This window comes from Nylanderia fulva, unplaced genomic scaffold (genome assembly GCF_048542155.1).
Source record: "Nylanderia fulva isolate GAGA-0341 unplaced genomic scaffold, ASM4854215v1 Scaffold14, whole genome shotgun sequence".
Taxonomy (NCBI): domain Eukaryota; kingdom Metazoa; phylum Arthropoda; class Insecta; order Hymenoptera; family Formicidae; genus Nylanderia; species Nylanderia fulva.
The window spans coordinates 4,896,451-4,920,595 of NW_028189622.1; the positions used below are offsets into that span (position 1 = coordinate 4,896,451).

The 24,145-nt window shown below is 29.8% G+C and overlaps 2 protein-coding genes across 4 annotated transcripts; both read left to right on the forward strand.

Annotated features, from left to right (window-relative positions):
* The first annotated feature begins 509 nt into the window (after positions 1-509).
* On the forward strand, positions 510-2,404 carry LOC114929113 (uncharacterized). Its single transcript, XM_029300524.2, has 5 exons — positions 510-707; positions 940-1,343; positions 1,437-1,603; positions 1,817-1,898; positions 1,972-2,404. The coding sequence occupies exons 2-5, from the start codon at positions 999-1,001 to the stop codon at positions 2,029-2,031; spliced, it is 654 nt and encodes a 217-aa protein (XP_029156357.2). The 5' UTR covers positions 510-707; positions 940-998; the 3' UTR covers positions 2,032-2,404.
* On the forward strand, positions 2,033-23,972 carry LOC114929111 (Allatostatin double C). 3 transcript variants are annotated; one of them, XM_029300523.2, is made up of 3 exons: positions 2,033-2,404; positions 22,972-23,169; positions 23,512-23,972. In XM_029300523.2, the coding sequence occupies exons 1-3, from the start codon at positions 2,324-2,326 to the stop codon at positions 23,596-23,598; spliced, it is 366 nt and encodes a 121-aa protein (XP_029156356.1). In that variant the 5' UTR covers positions 2,033-2,323; the 3' UTR covers positions 23,599-23,972. The 3 variants fall into 3 exon arrangements, with proteins under 3 accessions (XP_029156356.1, XP_029156354.1, XP_029156355.1); XM_029300521.2 differs by lacking the exon at positions 2,033-2,404 and adding an exon at positions 8,455-9,004; XM_029300522.2 differs by lacking the exon at positions 2,033-2,404 and adding an exon at positions 8,462-9,004 and having other exon boundaries at positions 22,972-23,157.
* The last annotated feature ends 173 nt before the right edge of the window (positions 23,973-24,145 follow it).

Sequence of the window (24,145 nt, forward strand, 5' to 3'; positions counted from 1 at the left end):
TACTCATAGCTTACATAAGGAAGAATACATAAAGGAAAAACATTTTTTTAATACATATCGAGTTTTAAATAGATTTATACACAAAAGCAGTCAAAAAGTATAACTCTTGGATATTTAACAAAAGTGTGTTTAATGAGGTGTGATGTGATATAATCAATGAAATATATAACAGCAAATAAAAAATTATCAACTAGACATGTTACAGATTGACTTTTGGAATTAAATATTGCGATATGCAGAATGTTAACTTGAATAAATGTTCTACTAATATCACAAAGAACAGAGTCTCTCAGAACATTGCAGAATGTGACATAATTGATGATGAAGTAGTAACTTTACAGCAACAAGTATGTTAGTATTTTATATGACTACAAATAAATAATTAATGATTTATATATCAAAGCCCATATTTATACATAGATGAAGCATTTATATAAGTAAGATTGATACATTGTATATTTCAAACATTTGCATATAATGAGTATATAATTTTTCATATCATTAATGATGTAACAATATTGTCAATAATATATATTATAATTCTCTTAATCTTATTTGCATCAAGATAATAGAATTGAATAAAGTTATTGTAAATTTGGAAGATGCTATACAAATAAAAGATACACAATTAGAAAACACACATCGAGAGAAAGGGAGACTATTGACAGAGCTAAAGAAACAACAAAGATGTAACAGAAATCTTAAACGTAAGACTTGATTATAAATATTTTGCTAAATAAATATGCATATTAAGTTGGGGCGCTGTTAGTATAATTTTTTATTAAATTATTTACTATAATAATAATTTATTAATATAAATAAAATATTTTTGCATATCTTCATCCAGGTTTACACACAACTTGGTTATTTGTCAGGTATAACTCTAGAAACTATTAATTCAATGAATATATTGTTTTAAGTTTATTATTTTTATTGTAGAACAGTTAGATGATGAGAAATATTTTTATCAGAGGGAAAAAGAACACTTCATCGAAGAAATGCAACGATACAGAACTAAATACACTGGTAACGTGTCAAAGTTTCAGCAGCAACGACATAAAGAATTAGAAGAAGCACAAGATATTTTAGAAACAGAAAATAAACGACTTAGAGAAGAATTGGCAGATAAAAACAAAGTTACATATAATATATGTATAAAGTTTCTTCGCATGAAACATTCCAAGGACACATTAAGATATAAATTGGATCAGCTGTTGCACGAGCATCTATTAGTAATAGCTGAAATGATGGAAAAGTTAGATGAGGCAAGAAAGGAGCTTAACTTAATTGTATCAGAGAAATTTCAAGAACCATTGCCCCTTAATAAAGCTAAATTTTTACAAGTAAATAATGATAAATAATATGTATTGTTTTATTCAACTCAATAACTTTTGAGTTAAATCAAACTGCTTATATTAAATATTTTTGAATCGTAGGTTGTACAAAGAAATAACAGATTGATGTATGAAAATGCAACATTAAAGGTACAAGCTCATCAACTTACACAGAATATAGAAAAGTTAAAAAGTCAAATGCAAAAACCGAAAAAGATTAACATAGATGCTAAAATTATTGAGAAATTATCATCGCAAAGTAGTACAAGGTCAGAAAACTATGAAAATATATGTATATATACAAAAATATATTTAATTTTATTATAACATTAACATATATTGTATGCAAAAATATTATCACATACATACGTATATACAATGTTAGATCATACTTAAATTTAATAATTTAATTTATATTGATAAATATGTGTATAATATAATTATTTACATATTTTTTCTAATATATTTTTCTTATGTTCTAGCTCAACTCTCATCAACAAAACGGAGAAAATCGCTTTGCTCTCTAAATTATATCAATCTGTTGATGATTTTGGAGATGTAAAGGTAATCTCATGCAATTAAATAAAGAATAAAAAAATAAATAGAAATAAATATGACAAATTCTAAAAATTTTCAGACTGAATGTGTTCAAAGTGCACCGGGAATTATGGAAACAATTCCTCAACAGAATAGATAGCTCTACAAATTAAACAATGTATTGAATCACATTATTCGTTTCGGATATCTTCATTAATCAGACAAAAGTGACAGGAGTCAGCTAGAGATGAAGATAAAATTGTCCCTACTTGTCATTAATTTATTACTCAGCCGTCGATATAAAAAATCTCTTTTTTATCGACTCATATAACCAAGATAATAAGTTCTTTTTTACCGACTTGAATTTTATCGCTTGAGAAATACAGAGGGCGATACAGTCACCCTCTTTGATTTGAAAATCACTTGCTTCCCGCTTTCCTTGTGCAACACACATGTCGGATCATCGCTCTCATCTTTTTGCATCGCAGGAGTCTCAACATGCATATTTTCCGTCGTCTTATTTTCTCAACAAGGTCAGTAAATTGAATCAAAGGTCAGTGAATTGAATTTCTATTTCTATCTTCAATTTTGTGGCCATTAAAAATTCTGAAAGATATATATACATATATGTGTGTGTATATATATACACATATATATATCGTTGCGTTCTTCCATCTACACGAAATGTATGATATTATTCATGTTTTCTGTTCATATTAATGCAATTTAAAAGCGATTATACGGAAAAAGAGAACATAGAAGAAAGCGATTGATGGCCAATACTATTTCGTATAAGCCGATTTGCCTTTCTCTCTCCTCTTCTCCGATAGAGGATATATCGACAAAATGCAGAAGGGACGTCAATCGGACGATAAATTCGTGGGCGTTGAACTATATCCTATATCAGATCGCGACGACGCGATTACAGCGAAAAAAGGACAGGATGTTCAATGACGCATATAGATTTTTGGTGCTTCGAATTATTTTATGCACAAACCGTTCTTTCGCGGACAAACATAGTTATCGTATACATAGAAACATAATTTCTATTTTTATCCTTCAACAAATTATTTTTATTTAAATTTTTCTATACACTTTTTATACGTTTTTAGGAACAAAAAATTTGTTAACTTGACTAAACCTTTCAACTTTAAATTACTATTTTGTTAATTAAACATATATATAACAGTATGTAAGTCAAATATACGTTTTGTTGCATTTAATAAATTATATTTAATTTAAATAGTTTTATATGTTCAATTAGCAAAATAATATTTAATTATTTATTTATTATATTAGTTGAAAGGTTATTTAATCAAGTTAGCACATTTTTTTCAGAACGAAAATTAAATTATTTAATTTATTCCCGAAGAGTTTCGACGTTAATTCTATTATTATAATAATATATTTATATATATATAATAATTCGCGTGTAATCGTTAATTATCACAGCTCGAAGTCGCAAAAATACATTTGAAATATACATTTCATCCTCGCGTCATATCGAAAAAATCGTCGAAAGTGGCAAAAGGCATTTATAGCGTCGCCCACGCTGTCGTAATCGAGTAAACGCAACGTTGTTTACCTCGTCGCTCTACGACAGAAAGAAATGCGGATCAGCGGGTGGTTAAGTGCTACCAGGGAAACCTTTAGGACAGTTTAACGCCTCGCTCGCGAACTCCGGTCGTTTCCGAGTCCCGGCCATTAAGTCCGGTTCGAACTCGAACACCCATTGACTTCCGCGACGACGTCAAACGGAGGTTTATATTTTCGCGACCTCCGGAACGCGATCGGCGCGCTCTTATGAATAAAAATGAAATGATGAAAGTCTTATAAAAGTCACGTAATTTATATGTCATAAAAATCGCTAAATATTTATAATAATGAAACGCATCGATTTCGCGCGCGAAATCGGAAACTATACATCCCCGCAAAATTCGACCTCGATATTCTCGTCACATACCTGGCCGCTAAATGCGCCGGTCGTCCGATATCGAGTTTTATTTGTCGCGTGTGAATATGCCCCTCACGATGCTAAATATGCACCATAGAGAATAATGACCTCTGCTGGCTTAACCTTTCTCATGTGTGGAGGTGAAAATATATAATTATCAGGAACAATTCCATTCTGATACTATCGCAAATTAGCGCGAGTGAGTCAGATAAATGACTTCTTGTTTTCTTAAATATATCTAGAGAGAAAAATTATCCATTTTATATTTAAATTTAATATGTTTGGTAGATGTATTTTAAGTATCCAACTTACGTATATGTGCGATCATTCTTAATTATAAATCTTATAAAGAGATATTATGTATATTTTTAAAAATATCTAAATATAATCTTATATCTCAGAAAAAGAGATATTCCTTTGTCTTATTTATTGCAAAAATTATTTCAAGTCTAAATTAATAATATTATTAATAATAAGAATAAAAGTAAATGCGTATTCTTATCTTTTCTATTTTCTTCGGACTAAATATTTTACGTAAATAAAAATTCATGCAAAATTGCAATTAAATAATTTGCCTTTATATTATTAAATTATTAAAAGAATTTGTTAAAAGAGAAAAAGAGCTAGAATTTTTTCTTTTAATATTATGTACGAATTCTTGTCATAATCATACAAAATTAGGAATATTTTCTTCTACATCATTGAAATAAATATTCGTTTATATATGTCGATTTCAACGAGGAATTTAAGAAATAATATAAAACTGTATAAATATTTATTTTCTTAAGACTTGGATACGTGCGAATAAAATCATAGAGATTCTTATGCACAATTATAATAAATTTGTTTTTGGATAAGCAAGTGTTTTGGAGAACTTTTTATCTTTTGATTTCTATAAATTAATTCGATCGAGTAAACACACACAATGTAATAACTATGTTGACTTACGCGATATATAACAATACTTCACCCTGAGACTGATCGTAAAAGGTCACACATCTTGAAATTTTTACTGAAGATTTTATTGAAAAATAACTTATAAGGTTCTGTGTAACAATCTAGAATTATAGGGAAAACCGAAGAAGTATAAAAAAATGAATAAAAAATATTATAGTCATTTTCTTTCTATGTGAAATTATTGATTAATTAAATTAACTTTATTACATTTATATATATATATATATATATATATATATATATATATATAAATGTAATAAAGTTAATTTAATTAATCAATAATTTCACATAGAGAGAAAATGACTAGAATATTTTTTATTATTATAATTTAAATTCTTTTTATAATCAAATTAATTTTGCGTATTTTTTTAAATTAAATATATTAAGATGCATTTAATAATCAGAATGGTATTGCAACTATTAGAACGCGATTACACTATAACGTGCAATAGAGATAAAATTATTTAAAGTTACAAATTACGAGATGACAATTTGATGCTTTCATTTCGACACAATAGTTTATTGCTTACGCAATGAGCAACGATCTCAAAGCCAAAATCGTATCGCCTACACACAGGAGTGAGTTAAACAGATTTAATCCCATAATTAGCTAATTAATCGTGCGGCCGCTAATTACGTAATGCGCCATTTAATATTTATAGCTAGATAGTAGCTATATTGTTGTAATGTATAAAAAATGATATAATTTCGACAAAGATGTCGTTTCTTAGGATTCGACATGTAACGTAAAAAAATTTGTTAACTATATATAATTCTTTCAAAAGGATTAAAGAAAAACGAAGTGTTTTAACAATTAACGACAATATTTTATTTTAACGTATAACATTTCTAAGAATGTTCGAACGCCAACGACCGTTTATCATGTGGAAGACAGTGAAACGAAAGTTATTAGTCGTTAATTATCGGCCTTACGTGACACCAGCAGTTTTAATTAAATCGATTTTTTTCATCGTTCTTTCGAAACACCTGTCGCATCCGCGATTTTTCAACAGTGATGACTTTTGTAACAGAATGCTATTTAACGGGACAATTATACATTGTGTGGGCTTTGAAAACATTACCCAGTAGTCGCACACACATGTATACACACATAAATAATGCAAAATAATGAGGAAAAATGTTCAAATATTTAATTTATAATACTTTTGTAATTTTAAAATTAACGTGGCAATTTTTTGTTTTTATTATGAAGACAGTTACACCGAAAATAAAATGTAGTATAGATACATTATTCAAACTTAATAATAATTTAAAATTATTTGAAGAATAAATACATGTTTTCAAATACAATTTTTATTTTTGTAGAAAAAGATAGTATTTTTTCTAAATTTTATTTACGCAATATAGAGTTATTCTATATAATACTTACATAAAGCAGTTCTGACTTTTCGTATTTGCGAGAGGGGAATGAGTGCATCTCTGTTAGGAATAGGAGAGAAATTTCCCATGAGAAAAAATCGTCGATTCGCGTAATTTCTATGAAGATAGCGAGAGGAGAGAAAAGAAACGAGAGGAAACGAAAGTAAACTGTCGCTGCGCGCATTAACGTTCTGAAAAATGATTAACCCTTAACTCCGTTAAAGGTTGGTTCATCTCTGCTCGTGCGCTCTTTCGAATTCTTACGCACGTCTACAAGCAATAACTCCCACTCACGGTTATAACTCCACTGAAAGACAGACGACGGTCGATAAAACTCAGCCATTTTACAGATAATTGCGAGCGACAGTCCATAGCATCCCCTTAATGAGAAACAGATACGCACCAAAACCCTTGCTATGGAGATAGATGTCTTTCGTAACTCTATATAGAGAATTTGATTCTTTGATTTCTCAAGATACACGTGATATCTCAAAAAAGAGAAAGAGAGAGAGAGAAGTAATCTCGCTTCAATTTTTCTTTCATTTTAGCTAATTTTTTTAAAATTAAACTTTTTTATCTTACAACTAATTGAAAAGTTGATAATGACTTTTATAGAAAAGATTATTTAATTAATCAAACTAATTAAATATTTTATTAATGTGCTCAAATTTTTTTAAAATTAAATATAGTTGGAAATTTTGTGTTATTTTTTAATTATTATTTATAATTTGTCAGCTGGAGGAAGATACAGTGCGTTTCAATTTGTTAGTCACAAATTACGTTAATTATAAAAAATGTAAGAAATAAAAAGTTATAACCTTTTGGAAAGAGATAAAAATAAAATTCTCTCTCTCTCTCTCTCTCTCTCTCTCTCATTTTAGAATTATTTCTTCCACTCAATCATCTTTATTACGCTTCTATTCCTAGTTGCNCCTATTAAACCGTCAGAAATTTGTCTGTGTAAACACATCTACTAAAATACAAACTGTAAATTACAAGACGTCTCGCAAAATATTAATCCGAATGCAATTATATAGTAACGAAACACGAAAGTAATACCTAATTATTGACGACATTAATGGAACGTCATAATTTTTATTACAACTATTAATATCATTCTAAATAAATGAATAAAAACGCAAAATTATTGTCAAAAGTTAGGGTATCAAAGATTTATTTAATTGAATAACACAACTGTAAGATTTTTTGCGATAAAATTTTTATTCTTTCGAAAGCGCAAAGATATGTTTGATTATAAAGAATCTAGAAAGAGTTTACTTTTATGTCTTTATCAAGAAAAATAATCAAATAATTTTTTATCGATTAGTTTTAATTATGAAATTAACTTTAAATTATCTTTAAAATAAAGAAAATTTCAGGTTTTATTTAAAAAATTAAAAAATATAGACGTCTATTCCATTCGGTTTGTCTTCTTTCTAACTTCATGTAAATTTATTATTTACGTGAATCAATTTCGCATAAAGTACATGACAAAAGAATATATGTTTTATCACTTAATTAATTATAATTAGAAAGATAAAGAAAAACAATTTCATTTATTCTCTATTAAGTTTATTTTTAATTTTTATATTAGTAATTATCAGCAATAATTAATTTATTATTTCATTAATAAATTGATTGATAATAAGACAATTACTAATTTATTTATTTATTATTTACTTTATCATTAATTATATTTATAACCTGACGTGTAAAAATCGATGAAATGTCAGAAAGAAGAAAACCATGTTAGACCATGCGTTGCGAATATTTTGTTGAAGTTGTTTAAAAAGAACCGTAAATCTCAAAGGATTTAGAAAAGGTGAACAGTAATTCTATTCGATTTATCTTTCTACGAATGTAAAGCTAATGACTTTTTACAAGCCGTCTTCAGAGTTTACAATCTTTATAAAATAAAATCTGGCGTGCTTTATCTTACAAAGAAAAGTTTCAATAATCTTCCCTGAAAGATATTTGCTATCGTTAACAAAGACAAAGGAAGCTTAACATGTTACTTATTTTCTCATACTTCTGACTGCATACAAGAACCCATTAAGGGGGTATATTTCTTGAAAAGAGAAGAAATCTGTAATTATATAGATTTATGTATTTATGTTAAGGAGAACATTAGGTGTGCCCGTGTCCACTCAACTAGGACATTCTTGTGAGCGCGGACGGCCATGCGGCTTCTTCATCAATATTTATAGTGGTACCTTAGGTAATCAGTGATGATTTTATCTTGCCAGAAGATCTAATGAATAAGGCCTAATGTCAGATCTAATGTTCTCTCAAGTGGTCGACATTACGCCGCGCCGGAGAGTCCTAGCGCCTGCGTAATGTCAACCACGCGTGCAGACCGAAGTATATAGGAGCGTAGCTGCTCACCGCGAGCGTCACATTGCGTTCCCCGACGTACATCTATCAAAGGCTGAAGTTCGGAATACTTTGAGTGGTCGGTGCACCCCAACTTCGGGCCGCCGAAGGATCCTCTTCCTCGAAGACACCGGGCGAAGACACGTCGCGCTCGATATATCGAGGATCGAACGAGATCGAACCCTTCCGGAGACGATATACATTTTCGTCAAAGGGAACCGGACATCCGCATGTCGTAAGTCGAGGTAGACTTCTATCGGCGTGGTAAGAACGTAACATCCGACGACAGGATTCAGGATCACGCGCGATTAATATGGGCATCAGCTTCATTCCGTTCATCGTGGTAGCTATGGTACCGATTATCACCGGTAATTTTGGACAGCGTGTCATCGGGAAGAGGAACTCCGCGGACAGCAATATCGCTAATGTCGATTATCCCGATTACTCAACCAAATACGATGATTATCCGGTGAGTAATTAAGCATCATTAACCCCGTACTCGCGACATATTTCATTTCATTCCGTTTTGTATAAACTTTTCTCATACAAATTCAGCAAATTATTTCTGTACATACGTATGCATAAGAAAATCTATGCAGATGCATGAAGGTATGGCTGAGAAAATTCTTCTGTTATTGCTTTTATATTTTTTCGTTATTTGTGCTTTTTCAATTTATTATATGTGTATCGCATACTTTGTTCAGCATTGGTAAAAAAATTGAAATGTCAGTGGAAAGATAGTAAAAATAGAATTCATAACGAGATTGAGATACGATCGACCTTATACCTGAATAGAAATGAAGGGGCATCTAACTTCATGGCATGATATATAAAAGGTAGTTGCTTAAATATTTCTTGTTCGAGTTTCATGCGAACCTATTTTTCTTTTGTTCGAGTTTCTTTCAAAAAAACGAGGGGTACGAGAATAATTATATGAGAAATCTGTCAAATGTAATTGTCCGCCTAGGAGTTTTTCTTTTTCTCTGTTCACCGGCAACCGAAAATCTTCGTTTCGCCTTTGATCATTGTATTATAACACAGATTTGAGTCCGATACCCTACTCATTTATACGGTATCTGTTCTTTCGTTATTCGACCTCATCATTTTTCTTATTTTGATCTGTGAAATTCCAATTTTCGCATCGTGCTTTTTTTATTTCATTTCCTGCCTTGAAAGAAAACGAGAAAACTTTTTGAGTTTTCGCAAACATACGTCTTACATACGTTCTTCTTTAATTATCGTACATTAGCAGTTCCTTGCGACAGTTTGTGCAACCGCCGTTTAAAGGATTATATCGATTCTTTTAACGCATAGAATTATGTAATTAACAATTTATAAATTTATTATTGCCTTATGCAACAAAGATTATATCAGTCATCATTTCAGTCAACGTGTAGCTCAACTGCCGAGATTAATCCTACTAGGATAAACCAGAGACCAGGATAGATCAAAGACTTTACAAAGTTTATATCGTAATCCAGTAAAATATCCTGCATATTGTTGTTCATATATCTATGTTGCTATAATTTATGTCATTATATTTAATTGAGTTTGTATTATATTGCAATTATAATTTGATATTTCTATATATACAAAAAATCTCTACCTTTATTTAAACTATGTTTCGAAAATTTTAATGCCGAGAACTGAAACACGATATATAACACCGCAGATATACAATACACAAGTTATTATTTGTTACACGATTCTTTTTAGAATATTTTCATATATGCTCTATATATTTGATAAATTTTTTATATTATCGAATATCGGACGTTGTCACAAAAAGAAGAAAGAAAGTATCGTCGTCAAAATGACGAGAGAATATTATGAAATGAAATAGAATATTCAATTAAAAATTCTCCAGCCTCTAGTTGTATAATTTTATCACGATTCGATTCGTTGATTTCTTATTCCGTTAATATTGTTATTAAAAGTTTCTTATTTCTTTCTCACGAGTTTGTGTATGGGAGGAAGAAAGGGAGGGCGAGCACTGTTTGCCCCTCCCCCAATAAAATTATTAAAAAATTAAAGTGTTTAATTTTCTAAGTACAGGTCAATGTACATCTACAGGTCAAATTTATCTAATATTTTATTTTTTCATATCATCCGTTAAATTAATTGTCTTCGTTTCATATTTACTTTTCCTCGCGTCTCGATCTTTGTTTTCGCCTCTGTATATTTGTACGTGATTCGGCTATTATGCGGTTGAATATGTGTCAATATAATCGCCACAACATTATGTGCTGACATAAACTCGTGAGAAAGAAATAAGAAATTTTTAATAGCAATATTAACGTAATAAGAAATCAACGAATTGAATCGTGATAAAATTAGACAATAAACAGTTTGATTTCACATATATAAGGTCTCTCAATTATTTTATGATCCCACGCACCAACGAGAATTAAAATGTTATGCGATGTTTAGCAATGCAATAATAGATTTACTTAAGAATAAAATATACAGCGAATGATATATTAAATTTAATTTATTTTTTCTATGAGCAAAAAATACATTAATTTATTCTTTAAGAAATTTAACTTGACGTATATTTTAATTAAATTTTTTAAAGAATTATTATTTTTACAAAATTATTATACTTGATATATACTTATATATAAAATCGGACGTTAACTTTTTGACAGTATTTAAATTTTGCAATCTTTGCAATGCAATTTTTTTTTATTTTAATGTCCTTAGCAATATATATATATATTGGATTTTATTCATATTTTAATATTACCAAGATTTAGTTAAGCCCTGAAAAACCATCATCGCTTATCACAACTCGCAATTAGAGAGAAACAATAATATATTCAATGTGCAACAAACTTAATAATGTTTTCTTAACTATCTCGCGCACTCATCTTATTAAATTTCACGTTAATTAATCACGGATCTCACGCAAGATTGACTAAAATAATAAAATCTATAATCGTAGTTCGTTCTCGTGAATAATATACATTTCAAAGTTATGCTTACTACGAAAACAGTTTGCGAACCGATCAGAGAAACTCGAACGAGATGACTGCAACATTGTATCGTTTCAACTACGAACGCCTCGTCCCACTTACTTTCTGAAATTATTAACTTCGCAGACGACGTTTCCATTACTTGCTAATAATCGCGCTTCGTTAATTCAATCAGCTAGGACTTATGGTCTTCTGTTTAGACGGAGACACATTGTCGCGCAGCTTTGTCGACGGTTCATTTCCGTGATCGCCTTCTCGATTAACTCCCGTTTCGATTAGCGTCAACGAATTCTCCGGGGATATGCATTAATTCGTTCGTGGAATCGCACACCCCACGATGTCCCTATAATATTGTTATTGCAAATCGAAACATTAAATAAAACGTCCTCTTTACAACTTGAAATTGTAACAGCGACATTACAAAATTTGTCGGTGATGATAAAACGAAAATCATTGTACCTGAAAAAATCATCTATCTCAAATTTACTAAATAATAACTAAATCTTTACAAGAAACATAATGTTAGTAGTTTGATAATAAATGAAAGAGGAGAGAAAGAATTTGGTAATTAAATTTTGATTTCAAGTTATACATTCTATATAAATATTTAATTTTGCAGAATGAAATTTCAATCAATTCTATATCTAATTCATTTATCTTTTCGATACAAAGTGTCGATCCTAAAACACTTCCAAAATTATCATTATCATTAAGTTCTATTAGATCGATAATATTTTGCTCAGACTTTGTTAGAGATAGAATATTATAAACCACCTTTTTACTTTACTATTATCACTACATTTTAATTATTTATTTGGCATTGCATGCTATCACAATACATATATATCTATAATTTCCTTGTACATTTTTGTAATTAAGAATTTAAATTATTATACTAATTTATGCTAATATTTTTTCTAAATTTTCTTTAAAATATTTAGCATTGTTTAAAAATAAATAAAGTTAATTTTTTAATCGACATAGTAAAGTTTAATTTATTTATCATTAAATTTTACATGTTTATATAGATAAAAATACTTAATTAATATTATACAGTAAAACAGTATTTATTTCAAATTATTGTATTTTAATATAATATATATATGCAGTATCTTCTTATTACAATTTTTCTTCTCTTTCTCTCAGATTTTTATATTTATATCAATTATATATATATAAAATTTAAAAAAAAAACTAAAATCCAAGGTTGCAAAAATATAACTCACAGGAAAAATAGATATAATCCACAAATAGTTTTTACTCTCATTATATTTTCATGCCATAAAAGTATATATAGTTGTACATTTTTTCTTCTCTAAAATAAAGCTGAAGGATTAAAAAGTATTTTGATATACGTGAATATAACGAAACCGTTGGGATTAATTAATGCATTCAATGTAAGCGCAAAGATTGATATGAATCTTCTATTGCGCTGTTTCTCTTTTTATCAACTTTATTGCTAAAATTTTAACGCGCGCCCGTCCAACCTTCAAATCTAAATAACTCTAATTAGTATAAATTACATTTGTAGTTGCTACGTTCGGAGAGAAGCAAGTCCTCGACGAGTAACAAATAATTATTTCGCTTGCGTGACGAGTTAATTAAATCGCGCGTGACTTATTGAAGCATATTTTGCTAATGTCACTGTCGCGTCGAAAATACGTGAAAATATGTGAAAATTCAAAAATTGCTAAATGACGTATTTTCGCAGCGGAAGGGATTTATTTCTCGCGCAACATTATAATAGAGTTATATATATGGTATATTTACATTATCGATAATGGACATGAAAACATCGCGAGCTCGCAGGAAAATGTATGTAACATTTTTACGCATAGTTATATATATATATATGAAAATGTGTATCGCGTAGGCGATTTTCCCGCCCTTTGTTTTCGGATTACTCTAACAATGTTTACGCCAACTGCGTGTATATTTTTGTGTGTTTTCTAAATGCTAGAGTCATTTAGGGAATTTCTTAAAAAAGAACGCAAACTGTCTCTTTCATGTATGCGATATAATATAATTGTATAGTTATTTCAAACAGACTAAGTGATATTACTCGTAACGAACATTAGACAGGCATGAGATTGTACCCTTGTTAGTTACAGGGAACTCGATAGTGTCAAGAGCCGCGAGCTCCATTGTTTCGCTATTTCTGCTCAAGTTCCACTGTATTGTTTCGCGAGTTGCATCAGGTATAACCCGCTTTGAGATCGCTCACTTATCAGTATCCGAAGAAGTGACAATATAGAGTCTGTATGAGAGAATGAGATGAGGGAAAGAGAACATACGATATTCTAAATATTGGAATGAGTATGCAACTGAAGATGCTTATATGTCAGGCGTTGAAGTCTCTCACACTATGTTGCGCACGTCTGAAAAATAAATATGCATTTTTGCATTCTCTTGATTTCGCAACGGCTAGCCGTATATTCCGATATTGATCTGGCAGAACTTTACTCGGAAGTCCGACAACGATAGCTGCCGGATATTAGCTCACTAACGTTTCATTTAACATGTTGTGCATTTACTTATCTTGCGAAATATCTCGCGGTTTATGTGTATGCTAAACGACGAGTTGTAGAATTACAATCTCAATCTCCGCGCGATTTATGTAAATGTTACATATTCCAGGATAACGACGATCTAACGCGACAAGTTTTTTAATTGAATCGCATTCTTGGGATGTTTTCACTCCAAATTGGAAAAGTTTTTACTCGAATGACACATATAGCTTCAACGGACAGACCGCTTCAACAGATTTGACGCGGATGGTACTCTAATATCTCTTTGAATTGGACGTGGGATCAAATTTGCTGCGAATATGCGCAAATGTCAAACGCACGAATACGTGACTACAACTTGTAACATTTTGATATATGTATTTCTCTCCGAGTTTGGTGGTGGATATGTTTCAATTAATTTTCGTCTTCGTCGGTCTTTCCAAAAGATATGACGCACGATGATGAGTTGCACTATTGCGATAATAAATTTTATCGTCTATGCGTCGCTAATCATTCGCATGAATCCTACGAGGTTTCATCAAGATTAAATACGTCGGGTTAGAACGATGACAAATTGTCTAGAAAAAGACCTCACAGTTTTCTCGCGTGTTTATCCGATTAGCGCTTACATGATTTCTAATCATCGTTAAATCTATTCCGGTCGCACGAATGTATAGTATAGACGCGAGATTGCGGCGTCGTGATGGGAAACGTTTGCTAAAATGCCGATAAAAATATTATCCGGTGATAGTCGCGTTATATTGCATCAGTAATGTCATTGATTCGATCTGGAATCGACCAACTTATAGATGGTCATAAATATGTTTATGGTTATTTCGCCTGGAGATTTGGAGAGAGGTGTTTCTTTGTGACATCGTAAAAATGAGCTTTTTTTTAGCAAGTTACTTCCTTTATATTACGAAACAATTCTCCGATACGAGCTTCATTTATCGCATAAATGTGTTCCATTGTTTTAAGCACGCAAACTTATAATATTGTATAATATCGCTTATACAGATATACATATATGTATATATGTAAGCTATATAAATGATAATGTGGTAACATACATTAGAAATCATAAAGGATATATCTCTGAGGATCCTGATATCTTTTTTTCTGATACGAATTAAATGTACAAAGGACATATATATGTTTCTATTTTTTATGATTTTATCAGCTGAAATTGAGTTGTTTTAACTATTTTATTATAATCCTAAAAATCATCTATTTCAATCCTTATTTTCAATATGTCGTAATTTATTATCAAGCTATTTTTTTATTATAATAGCTTTAGAGTATTTTTCATTATCATTTTTTTCTAACATCGAAAAAGAGTTAATAAACTATTCATCGATTAACAGAATAGAAGTTGAGAATTTTCGCTTTCGTTCGTAATATAATATGTGTGGTTTCAAGCAAGCCACATGTGCAATTTTTAATAAACTACAAATTCATTCGATACTTTTGTGTTCTCGTAACGTGAAACGCTGTTCAATCAATACACTTATTTTTAAAAATAAAATTAAATTTATTGCGTATTTTAATATACGATTTATTACAATATTGCAATAACAAATTAATAAAAATATAATTGTTACATAAAAATTTAACATATGTATATATTCGTGCATGTGTATGTATTAAATAATAATTTGATAAATATTTAAATAGGCCTTATTAAGGCCGTATTGTATACATAAGAAATTACTTTGCCAAATTATAAACGCTCATTTTCATATACTGAAAAAAATTTATAAATTTAATGATATATTCATTTTTGTTTTCTTACAGAATTTGTAATACAAAAGCAATTCTGTTAGATTTCGCAATGAAGTTAAAGTTCAAGAACTTTAACTTAGTTTATTACTTTGAAAACGTCTATTAATACGATACTACATTCCTCTCGTTATGTTTAAAACACAATTTCTAAAGAACTTCCTGTCTTTTATCTTCAGGTTTAACTTTATCATGATTTTCATTCTCTGGCCTATAGTATCTGACAATATTCTGTTTACTGAAGCATGTAATATAATTTCAATAATTAATCAATGTTTTTTATTATTACGCGCTTTATATTATATAAAAAATTTTAATTACAAAGAAACAAATATTCTGATATTTTATTTTACTATATATAATTATATATATTTACGTGTATGGTGCGTTTGTGTATACCCTTAATTATTTTATTTTTAATAATACATCGATAAAGACCGGAGAATGAACTATGTAAATCTAAAAAAGTTTCTTTCGTTTTTTTTTCGCATTACTTAAATATTTGACGTACTTGCTATTTAAATTATAAATTGTTTAAATACTCTATTTTACGATGCCTTAATTCCTCAAAAAGCTGAAAATGCTTGAACGTATATTTGCAATTGCATTAATGTATATCTTTACAGATTTTTGCAGAATTGATAAATGAGTTTATTCGAATATAATTAAAATAACTTTTTCTTACAGAATTGTTTTTAATAATATCTCAGTAAATTGTATTATTAACATTATATTATACATTGTATTATTAACATTATATTAATATATTATATTATTATGTTGTATGTATTAAATTATATTATCTATTTGTCTTTATATAACATTTTTCTTTAGACATGATTTATTAGAAGATGTAAAATTGTTCATACCTTATTATCATATGCGATTTATGTTTCTGAGTTTATTCAACAAAAGCATCCTTATTTTCCATAATAACGCAATGGTAATTCTTAATTTAAAAGTTAAATTAATTTCTTTTTTTAAAGCAAAAAGCATTGTATTTTTTAACGCGAATATTTACTGAAAATTTTGCAATTTTTATAGTGTATTTCGTATATTCTAATTCAGGCATATTTATGTTTCTATTTTTTTTTCTCGATTTCCGCCTCCCATTCGAGAAATTGCTTCATCTCAGTATTTCTCCTTCATAACGCGTTGACTCTATACGAAATATAAATCAGACGCTTACCTCTGAGGTTTCTATTTCCGGCAACTTCATCACCAGCGTTTAATCTTTCTACTTTCCTTTTTCTTATAATGATTGGAACGTCAACAAATTGTGATTAAGAGTTTGCGACAAGAAAACATATGCTTCTAAATGCATGAAATATAAATGCATTTATGAATATTAGAAAATAGACTGATTAAGAAATTATTTTGATTTCGCAGAATCTTATTTAGATTCTTATTGAAAGAACAATTTTTAAGGATGATATTATATCGAGAAATACGAAGAAATGTATTTATTATTTAATATTAATTTCATTATTTATTATTAAATAATAATTAATATATAATAAAATTGGGAAGCGAGGATGTGTTTACTCTTCTAGAGCTTTTCCGATTTATGAGAAAATTAGATGACATCATAATGTCGGATTATGTTTCCGGTGCAATATCTTTCTAAGCTTACAACGTTGAGATTTACACTTGTTGCATGCAAGAGCTAACTATCACACTTCGATATTCATATTTCTATTAATGACATTATTCGCGCATGCTGTTTATTGAGAGCAATTAAATTAGTACAGGCGTGACAAACGGTAGCGTAATCGGCGGAATTTCGTAATTACGATTGTAATTAGAATTCTTTGAGCGCAAACGCAATTATGTCAAGCGAGAAATCAATTTGACGGAATAGCATAAAATAACTTAATGCAACTAAAACGACCAAGTGCTGTTAGAGTAAAGTAGCGGAACTAAATTTAACGAATTGATCAAAAATATCAAACAGTATTACAATTATTATCAGACAAGATTTTCAATCGAGAATAAAAATTACATCTATATATATATTAAAAAATTTTATAGCAGAAAACGTATATATTTGAATCAGTGCAAATTAATTTTCTAAATTCTTCTTGCCAATTTTTGATTGGAATAGGCAATCACTCGAGGTAATCAATATATTTATTGCACATTTATGTTGCGCATTTATGTAGGCGCGAAAGAATTTGCAATTTATTTTAAATGTCTCTCGCTCTTCAAATCTGCACATTTCAAACCAGATGATTTATCAGATTAATTTTTCAAATTCAAGAATTACGCGCCATGTAAAAATGAATTTAGTACTTTCACATAGAATAACATTTCAAAAATCATCATGCATTACCGATACATTATTTATATATATACATATATATAATGTATCTGTGATGCATACGATAATTTTGATATATGTGCTTTTAAGAATTTAAAAATTAATCGAATCCGCGCGAAGTTGTTATTTTATAAGTTTCGTATTTTTCTCTCTTTCTTCTCTCCCTCTCGTTCAATGTTGAAAAAATAGAGGCCAACTGTATAAAACTGCATTGTCCTCGCGGATGAACAAATCAACTCACTTGATAACTCTTTCGTAGTTTTATGAAATATACATTGAAACAATGTCGAATGCGCACCTACGTAGATCTAGTCTCTGTGAGCAAATCGCGAACGTGTTTTGCAAAAAGTTAAAAAACGCGCGGTGATATTTCTGTCCGTGGACAGAATTATCACTTTTCCTTTTAATTCAACATTTATCTAGTATGCGTGACAATAATAATAAAGTTCGCAACCGCCGATAACGCTTTTAAGCGCCCGTGAATGTCGCAATTAAACGCGGTTGATTGCCGAGTCCGGTATCGTTTCCATTTGTCTTTTTCTTCCGTTTTCGTCTCACAAACGAGTCGCTATCGAAATGTTTTTCTTTGCTAAAAATTATTTTGTCAAGTCACTTCGTTGATTGGAATAATTTTAAGACTACTTCAAGCCCAGCATAACAGTTTGAGAAACAGAACATTCATAATTACGTTTTAATATAAATTGTACGTATTTATACATTTTTTAAAAATAAATATATATATTTATTTTACTGACATCGAAATTAAAGTAACATCATATAAAAATCTTGGTCATCTAATACTTCGCAATAGTCTAATCAAGTTAGAGCTATAAAAAATCGCAATCAGATTAATGTTCGAGATATTACCAAGAAGACATTTCATGGAAATGTGGAAAATATTCTGCATAATTATATAAAATCATTTTTATAATCTTAATTTTTCCGACAAATTAATTACTAAATTGATTTTTAAAAAATCTGATTTATGAGAGAGGATTTTTTTATTTTCTCGTAGGCTGTGTAGGAATTTTTAATATGCAATAAAGTTAAATAAAATGTTACAATTTATCGGAATTCCAACTACAATACTATCGGAGCAATTTTGTGGGACGTTCTTTGATATAGAAAACTTCTCATTATTCATTATTCTTTTGATCAAATATGTTTGTTTGTTTTTCTCTCTCGGCAAAGCTTGTGTGATTTCTTCTAAGAGATTGTTCTTAATATTTTTTATTATATCTTTTTATACAATTTTTTTCCATATAATAAATGCATATAAAAATGTGAAAAAAATAATATGTAGAAAAGTTACAAGTTGTTAAATTGTCATTATCAAAATTATAAAAAAAGAAATGTTAACTACCAGATTTCGCATTAATTTACGGCCAGCTAATTGTCTTCAAATTCATTTGTAAATTAATATTCATGAATTAAGAAATAACTCATTTGTTCTCATTCAATCTTAAAGCTCATTATTAAAGTTCATTATTACGATCATCAAATATTAATTCAAATCTTTTCCTCGAAATTAAACTAAATTCAGGGGGCTTTCATTCATCGCACACTCGTATATACATATAATAAAGCGTGGAAGCTTTACGAGGAAGCCAAATTCTTTTATCGAAAGAATATCGTGAAAAGTTTCATTGCGTGATTTAAACGTGTGTGTACATCGGCAAGAAATGAATGAGCGCTATTTGAATGCAGAATGTTGCTTTGCGCACGCGAAGAGAGGTATATTAGGATACATCTTACATCGAGTAAACGATTTACGTCTTCTCGCAAAGCCGTTCTCTTACAACTTTAATCTCCGCATTGGACCTAAATCCCAGTTGCGTGGGTGCGCTTTCTAGAAAACGTCGCGTAGGTAATGAAAGAAAAGAAGTGTCCGGTGTCCTTTGGGAAATCGACCAAAATGAATAAACTAGAAAGGGTAACTAGGATGTAATGTATTACGCAGTATTGATTGTTTGTTTACTTCGACAAATAATGTGTGGAGCAAACAGATTCCGATATGGCAATCTCAATGTTTGCGCGACATGGCTTATATTTACGAGAACGAAGCATGAATATTTAAAGGCTACATTATATGCGTGTATAAATAATCAAGATAGTTTTCTTCCAGGTTTCTCGACCTTCCCTTTCATCTATCTTTCATTCAATTTAAAGAGTTGATTTGACGTATTAAAATTTGACATTTAAAAACTATAAAAAACTATAAAAAAAAGATTGATATTGTAAATGAAATATATTATTTGGCTTGCCGTCTCAAAATTGCTTAATTAATAGATGACCTATACGTGATAATAAATGAGTTAACTAAGTCTGTGTCGTCTCAGAAGTTTCAGATAGCCTGAAGCAATAATATGGATAATCAGATTGACTCTTCACCTAAATATGTTGTTACGATAATCGAAAAATTATCATTGTAATCTGGTTACAAAAAGATATAATCAAGCATGCTAATTGATCATGCATGTCAATTGATTTATATCAATCTGATACACGTAATACATAATTTATCGAAATATTAACTACATTGCCCGTTTGAGGCATTTGTGAAAACGAAGCAAACGCATTTTAATATCAGATAAGTAATTGATGTAAATGTAAAATGTTATTTGCAAAATCTATGAAGAAAATATAATATTGCATCCATATAAAAAATTTGATGTTATATATATTCATAATGTGATATTAGCGAAAAGATATCGAATAAAGCAAGGGAAAAGAGTGACTTATTATAATAGAAGGAATTTTTCACGAGAAAAAAGATGAAATAGTCGATTTGAAGGATAAAATCTATCCGTTGCAAAAGAAAGACGATGCAAACAAAAAAGGGATCGTAAGGTAGGGCATAGAAATGTCAATACGGAAAGAAAGCGAGTCTGTAAGAGTTTACAAAAAAAAATTTATAAGAAAACGTGATTGTGTAGTATTGAGAATAATATCTGACATGCCTATACGGATTCGTTTTCGACGGAAACGGCGATGTCAAATGTCAAGCCAGTAATGGAAACCAAAGAAATACACTGCCGAGACATAAAATGCTGAGTTGCGAAAACAATTAAAATCGTCAATAATTTCCATCGATATACTTTTTTTGTTATTTTTTCGTTTTTCATGATTGATATTTAATATATTAAGAATATATTTTCAGAAATTTTAATTAATTAATATCTACATTTCTATGATTCAAATGATATAAATTATAAAAATTTTACAGGAATATAAAATATATGCAATAATTAAATTAAATTTCTTATTTTAAAAATAGTTTCATCACAGAACACATTGCTTCCTCACCATTCTATTTCATTAAGCAAGATCTGTATATGTTTTAACTTTTGTAAATTTCGAAATATCGAAAATGTCGTTCAAGAATTATTGATATTGATAAAATTTTGAATTTTTTTTTAAATGTAAATTTAAAAATTTTAAATATCATTAAAAGAATTGTGCAAAGGGGAATTTGCACATTGCTTCTTCACTATATTATTTTGCTAATTAGGATGGTGGGACAATATCTATCACTGGCTGCCGCACCCTTCCTATCTCGGCCCTACCCTTTCGGTCATCACATAGGGGGTTATCCCGGTTTTATCTCAGAAATATCGAAAATGATTATTATATTGGATTATTATGTAATATACAAAAATATTTTTATTTTTTTAATGTATAACGCTTATCCGTTGTTTCCTTAAAAATTTTTTTTTATTTTAAAAGAATTGATTCAATTCTCTTTCTTTCTTATTGCTGTTATAATCTCGATTATGACATGATTTTGATAATGACTATTTTATATCTCTCTAAGATAGATACTAAAATTCGTAATCGACTCTTTCACGCTCTGATTATTCTCTTACCTTGTACCTAAAAAGCCAAGAGCATCGGGGCGTATCTTTAATCTCGTCTGGATTCTCTTGAGCGCTCATTATTTTTATCGTCGATTTATCTTTCGCCTACTGTTAAATTCCAAGACAGAAAAACTGTCCCTTTCATCACGACGAACAGATACGGTTCGATTCCTCTATATTTTCTACTCTTTGGTTCCAAGAACGTCGCGCTTCCTTACCCGACTAGCACACTAAAGCTTCGATATGTTCTAATTAACTTTCTACAATGCAGTTATTCATTTGTTACTTAGTGGATAATGATGAAAAAGATGCATTATTTAAAATTAGATTTATTATAGTTAAAGTAAGTAAGAAAAATATAAGAGAATTTCACGAAGAAGTGAATAAATATTTTTTAGACAGATGAGTAACTATACGATAAAATTTTCTCTATTTAAGTTACAACTTTTATTTAAATCTCTAAACTAGTAATCAATGTAACATATTTATCAATTAAAATAATTCAATTAAAATAATATGATGAAAATAAATCCACAATCTACTAATCCACTGTTTTGTGTTACTTCAGGATACTTTATCAACATATTCGTCGAAAACTGCAATTTTGCATTCTTTATATATTGCATAAGGTATATGCACAAAAATGAACTTTAATTAAGGGTTTCTTTATGAAAGCACGTTTGAGCATCAAATTAATTAAATGGCATTATATAATTTGTAAAATTATTATATTACACGTGCGAAGCATATAGAACATTGATGGGCGATCAAATTATACGTGAAATCCTATCGATATCCACATATAGATATTATCGATATTACTATATACTTATATAAAAAAATATGTATAAAAAATTATCTTTGTTTTAAGTTAGACCATATATATTTCTGACATAAAAAGAAAAATACGCAATTTAATGACAGTATTCGATCGCGCGTGCAAACTAGAAAACATTCTATATATTCCTAATTTCCTTCTAATTTAAATTTCTTTACAGGTAGTAGTGCCAAAGAGGGCGGCCCTATTATTGGATCAATTGATGGTAGCTCTACAGAAGGTCGTTGATAATCAGGGAAAAAGCACGGTTGGAGAAAGCAGAGGCATGAGCAGAGGCATGAGCAGAGGCACCAAGGTGTCGGCTCCTCGATTTATAGCTAACACGGAAATTGCGGATGACCAAACGGTAGTGAATTCGGTATTAATTTAACTTTTTAATATAGTCCTATTCGGGAGGTTCTTATATCCAGATTTACATTTTAAGGATTCTTTCCGATAATAATATATATATATCATATTTATTGCTGCGAAAACAGTATTACATATCTTCAGGAAAGTTTTGTAATAAGTTTTTTTAATAAAAAAGATATTTAATTGTGTCAAATATAATATAAATCTGGATACAAAACCTTCATCAGCAATCCTTGCAAGAAGTTTACTCATACGATAATTTATTTGTATAAGAGAATTTTTTTTTAATGCGATTGTTTCTTACATAACACGCGCACGTCCTATAATCATCCTCCTCGGTTTTTTCTAGATGGATTTACAACGACGCGGACAAGCCAAAGGTCAAGTTTATTGGCGCTGTTACTTCAATGCCGTTACGTGCTTCAAGAGGAAGTGATAATGACCATGCCGCCGTCAGTTCTCCTCAATTCCGAAGACCGAGAGTGCGCCGTTTCGTATCATTTCCTCGACTTATAGCTGCAGCAACACGACAACGAGATTGTAGCAGTGCTTTCCCCGGCTAGAGTGTCAAGTAATTAAGTGAAGATCAAGAATGTACAGTAGCACAAATTTGCGCAGTTACTCGTATTTGTCGAATGTCGAGTCAACGATTCTCTTCTTCCGGCGCGCCAAACAAATATCTTTGTCCTTCCTCTTCAGCGACTATCGCCGTCCCGTCTCCTCTATCGGATCACACAAGCGACATACGTAGGGAAACATTATCTATGCATATATTTACTTCTTCTCTAGCTTATAAAGTAAATGAATGAAGGTCTATATCCCTATTAAATGACCCTCTTCAAGCATATCAACTAAAATGAAATAGTTGGGTATAAACCTAAATCTTATGCAGATTTCCTTGAGTTCTGCTTTATGCAAATGGATTACTCTTTTAGATGGCATCCTTACTTTTTATGTCCTATATACTATTTTCTATCTTTAAT

Excerpts from the sequence above, each read along its gene's own strand:
- LOC114929111 (XM_029300521.2), top strand. The coding sequence starts at position 8,849 with ATGGGCATCAGCTTCATTCCGTTCATCGTGGTAGCTATGGTACCGATT. Across the intron at positions 9,005-22,971 it reads CCAAATACGATGATTATCCG|GTAGTAGTGCCAAAGAGGGC; the intron begins GTGAGTAATTAA and ends ATTTCTTTACAG. Across the intron at positions 23,170-23,511 it reads ACCAAACGGTAGTGAATTCG|ATGGATTTACAACGACGCGG; the intron begins GTATTAATTTAA and ends GGTTTTTTCTAG.
- LOC114929113 (XM_029300524.2), top strand. The coding sequence starts at position 999 with ATGCAACGATACAGAACTAAATACACTGGTAACGTGTCAAAGTTTCAG. Across the intron at positions 1,344-1,436 it reads ATAAAGCTAAATTTTTACAA|GTTGTACAAAGAAATAACAG; the intron begins GTAAATAATGAT and ends TTTGAATCGTAG. Across the intron at positions 1,899-1,971 it reads ATGATTTTGGAGATGTAAAG|ACTGAATGTGTTCAAAGTGC; the intron begins GTAATCTCATGC and ends AAAAATTTTCAG.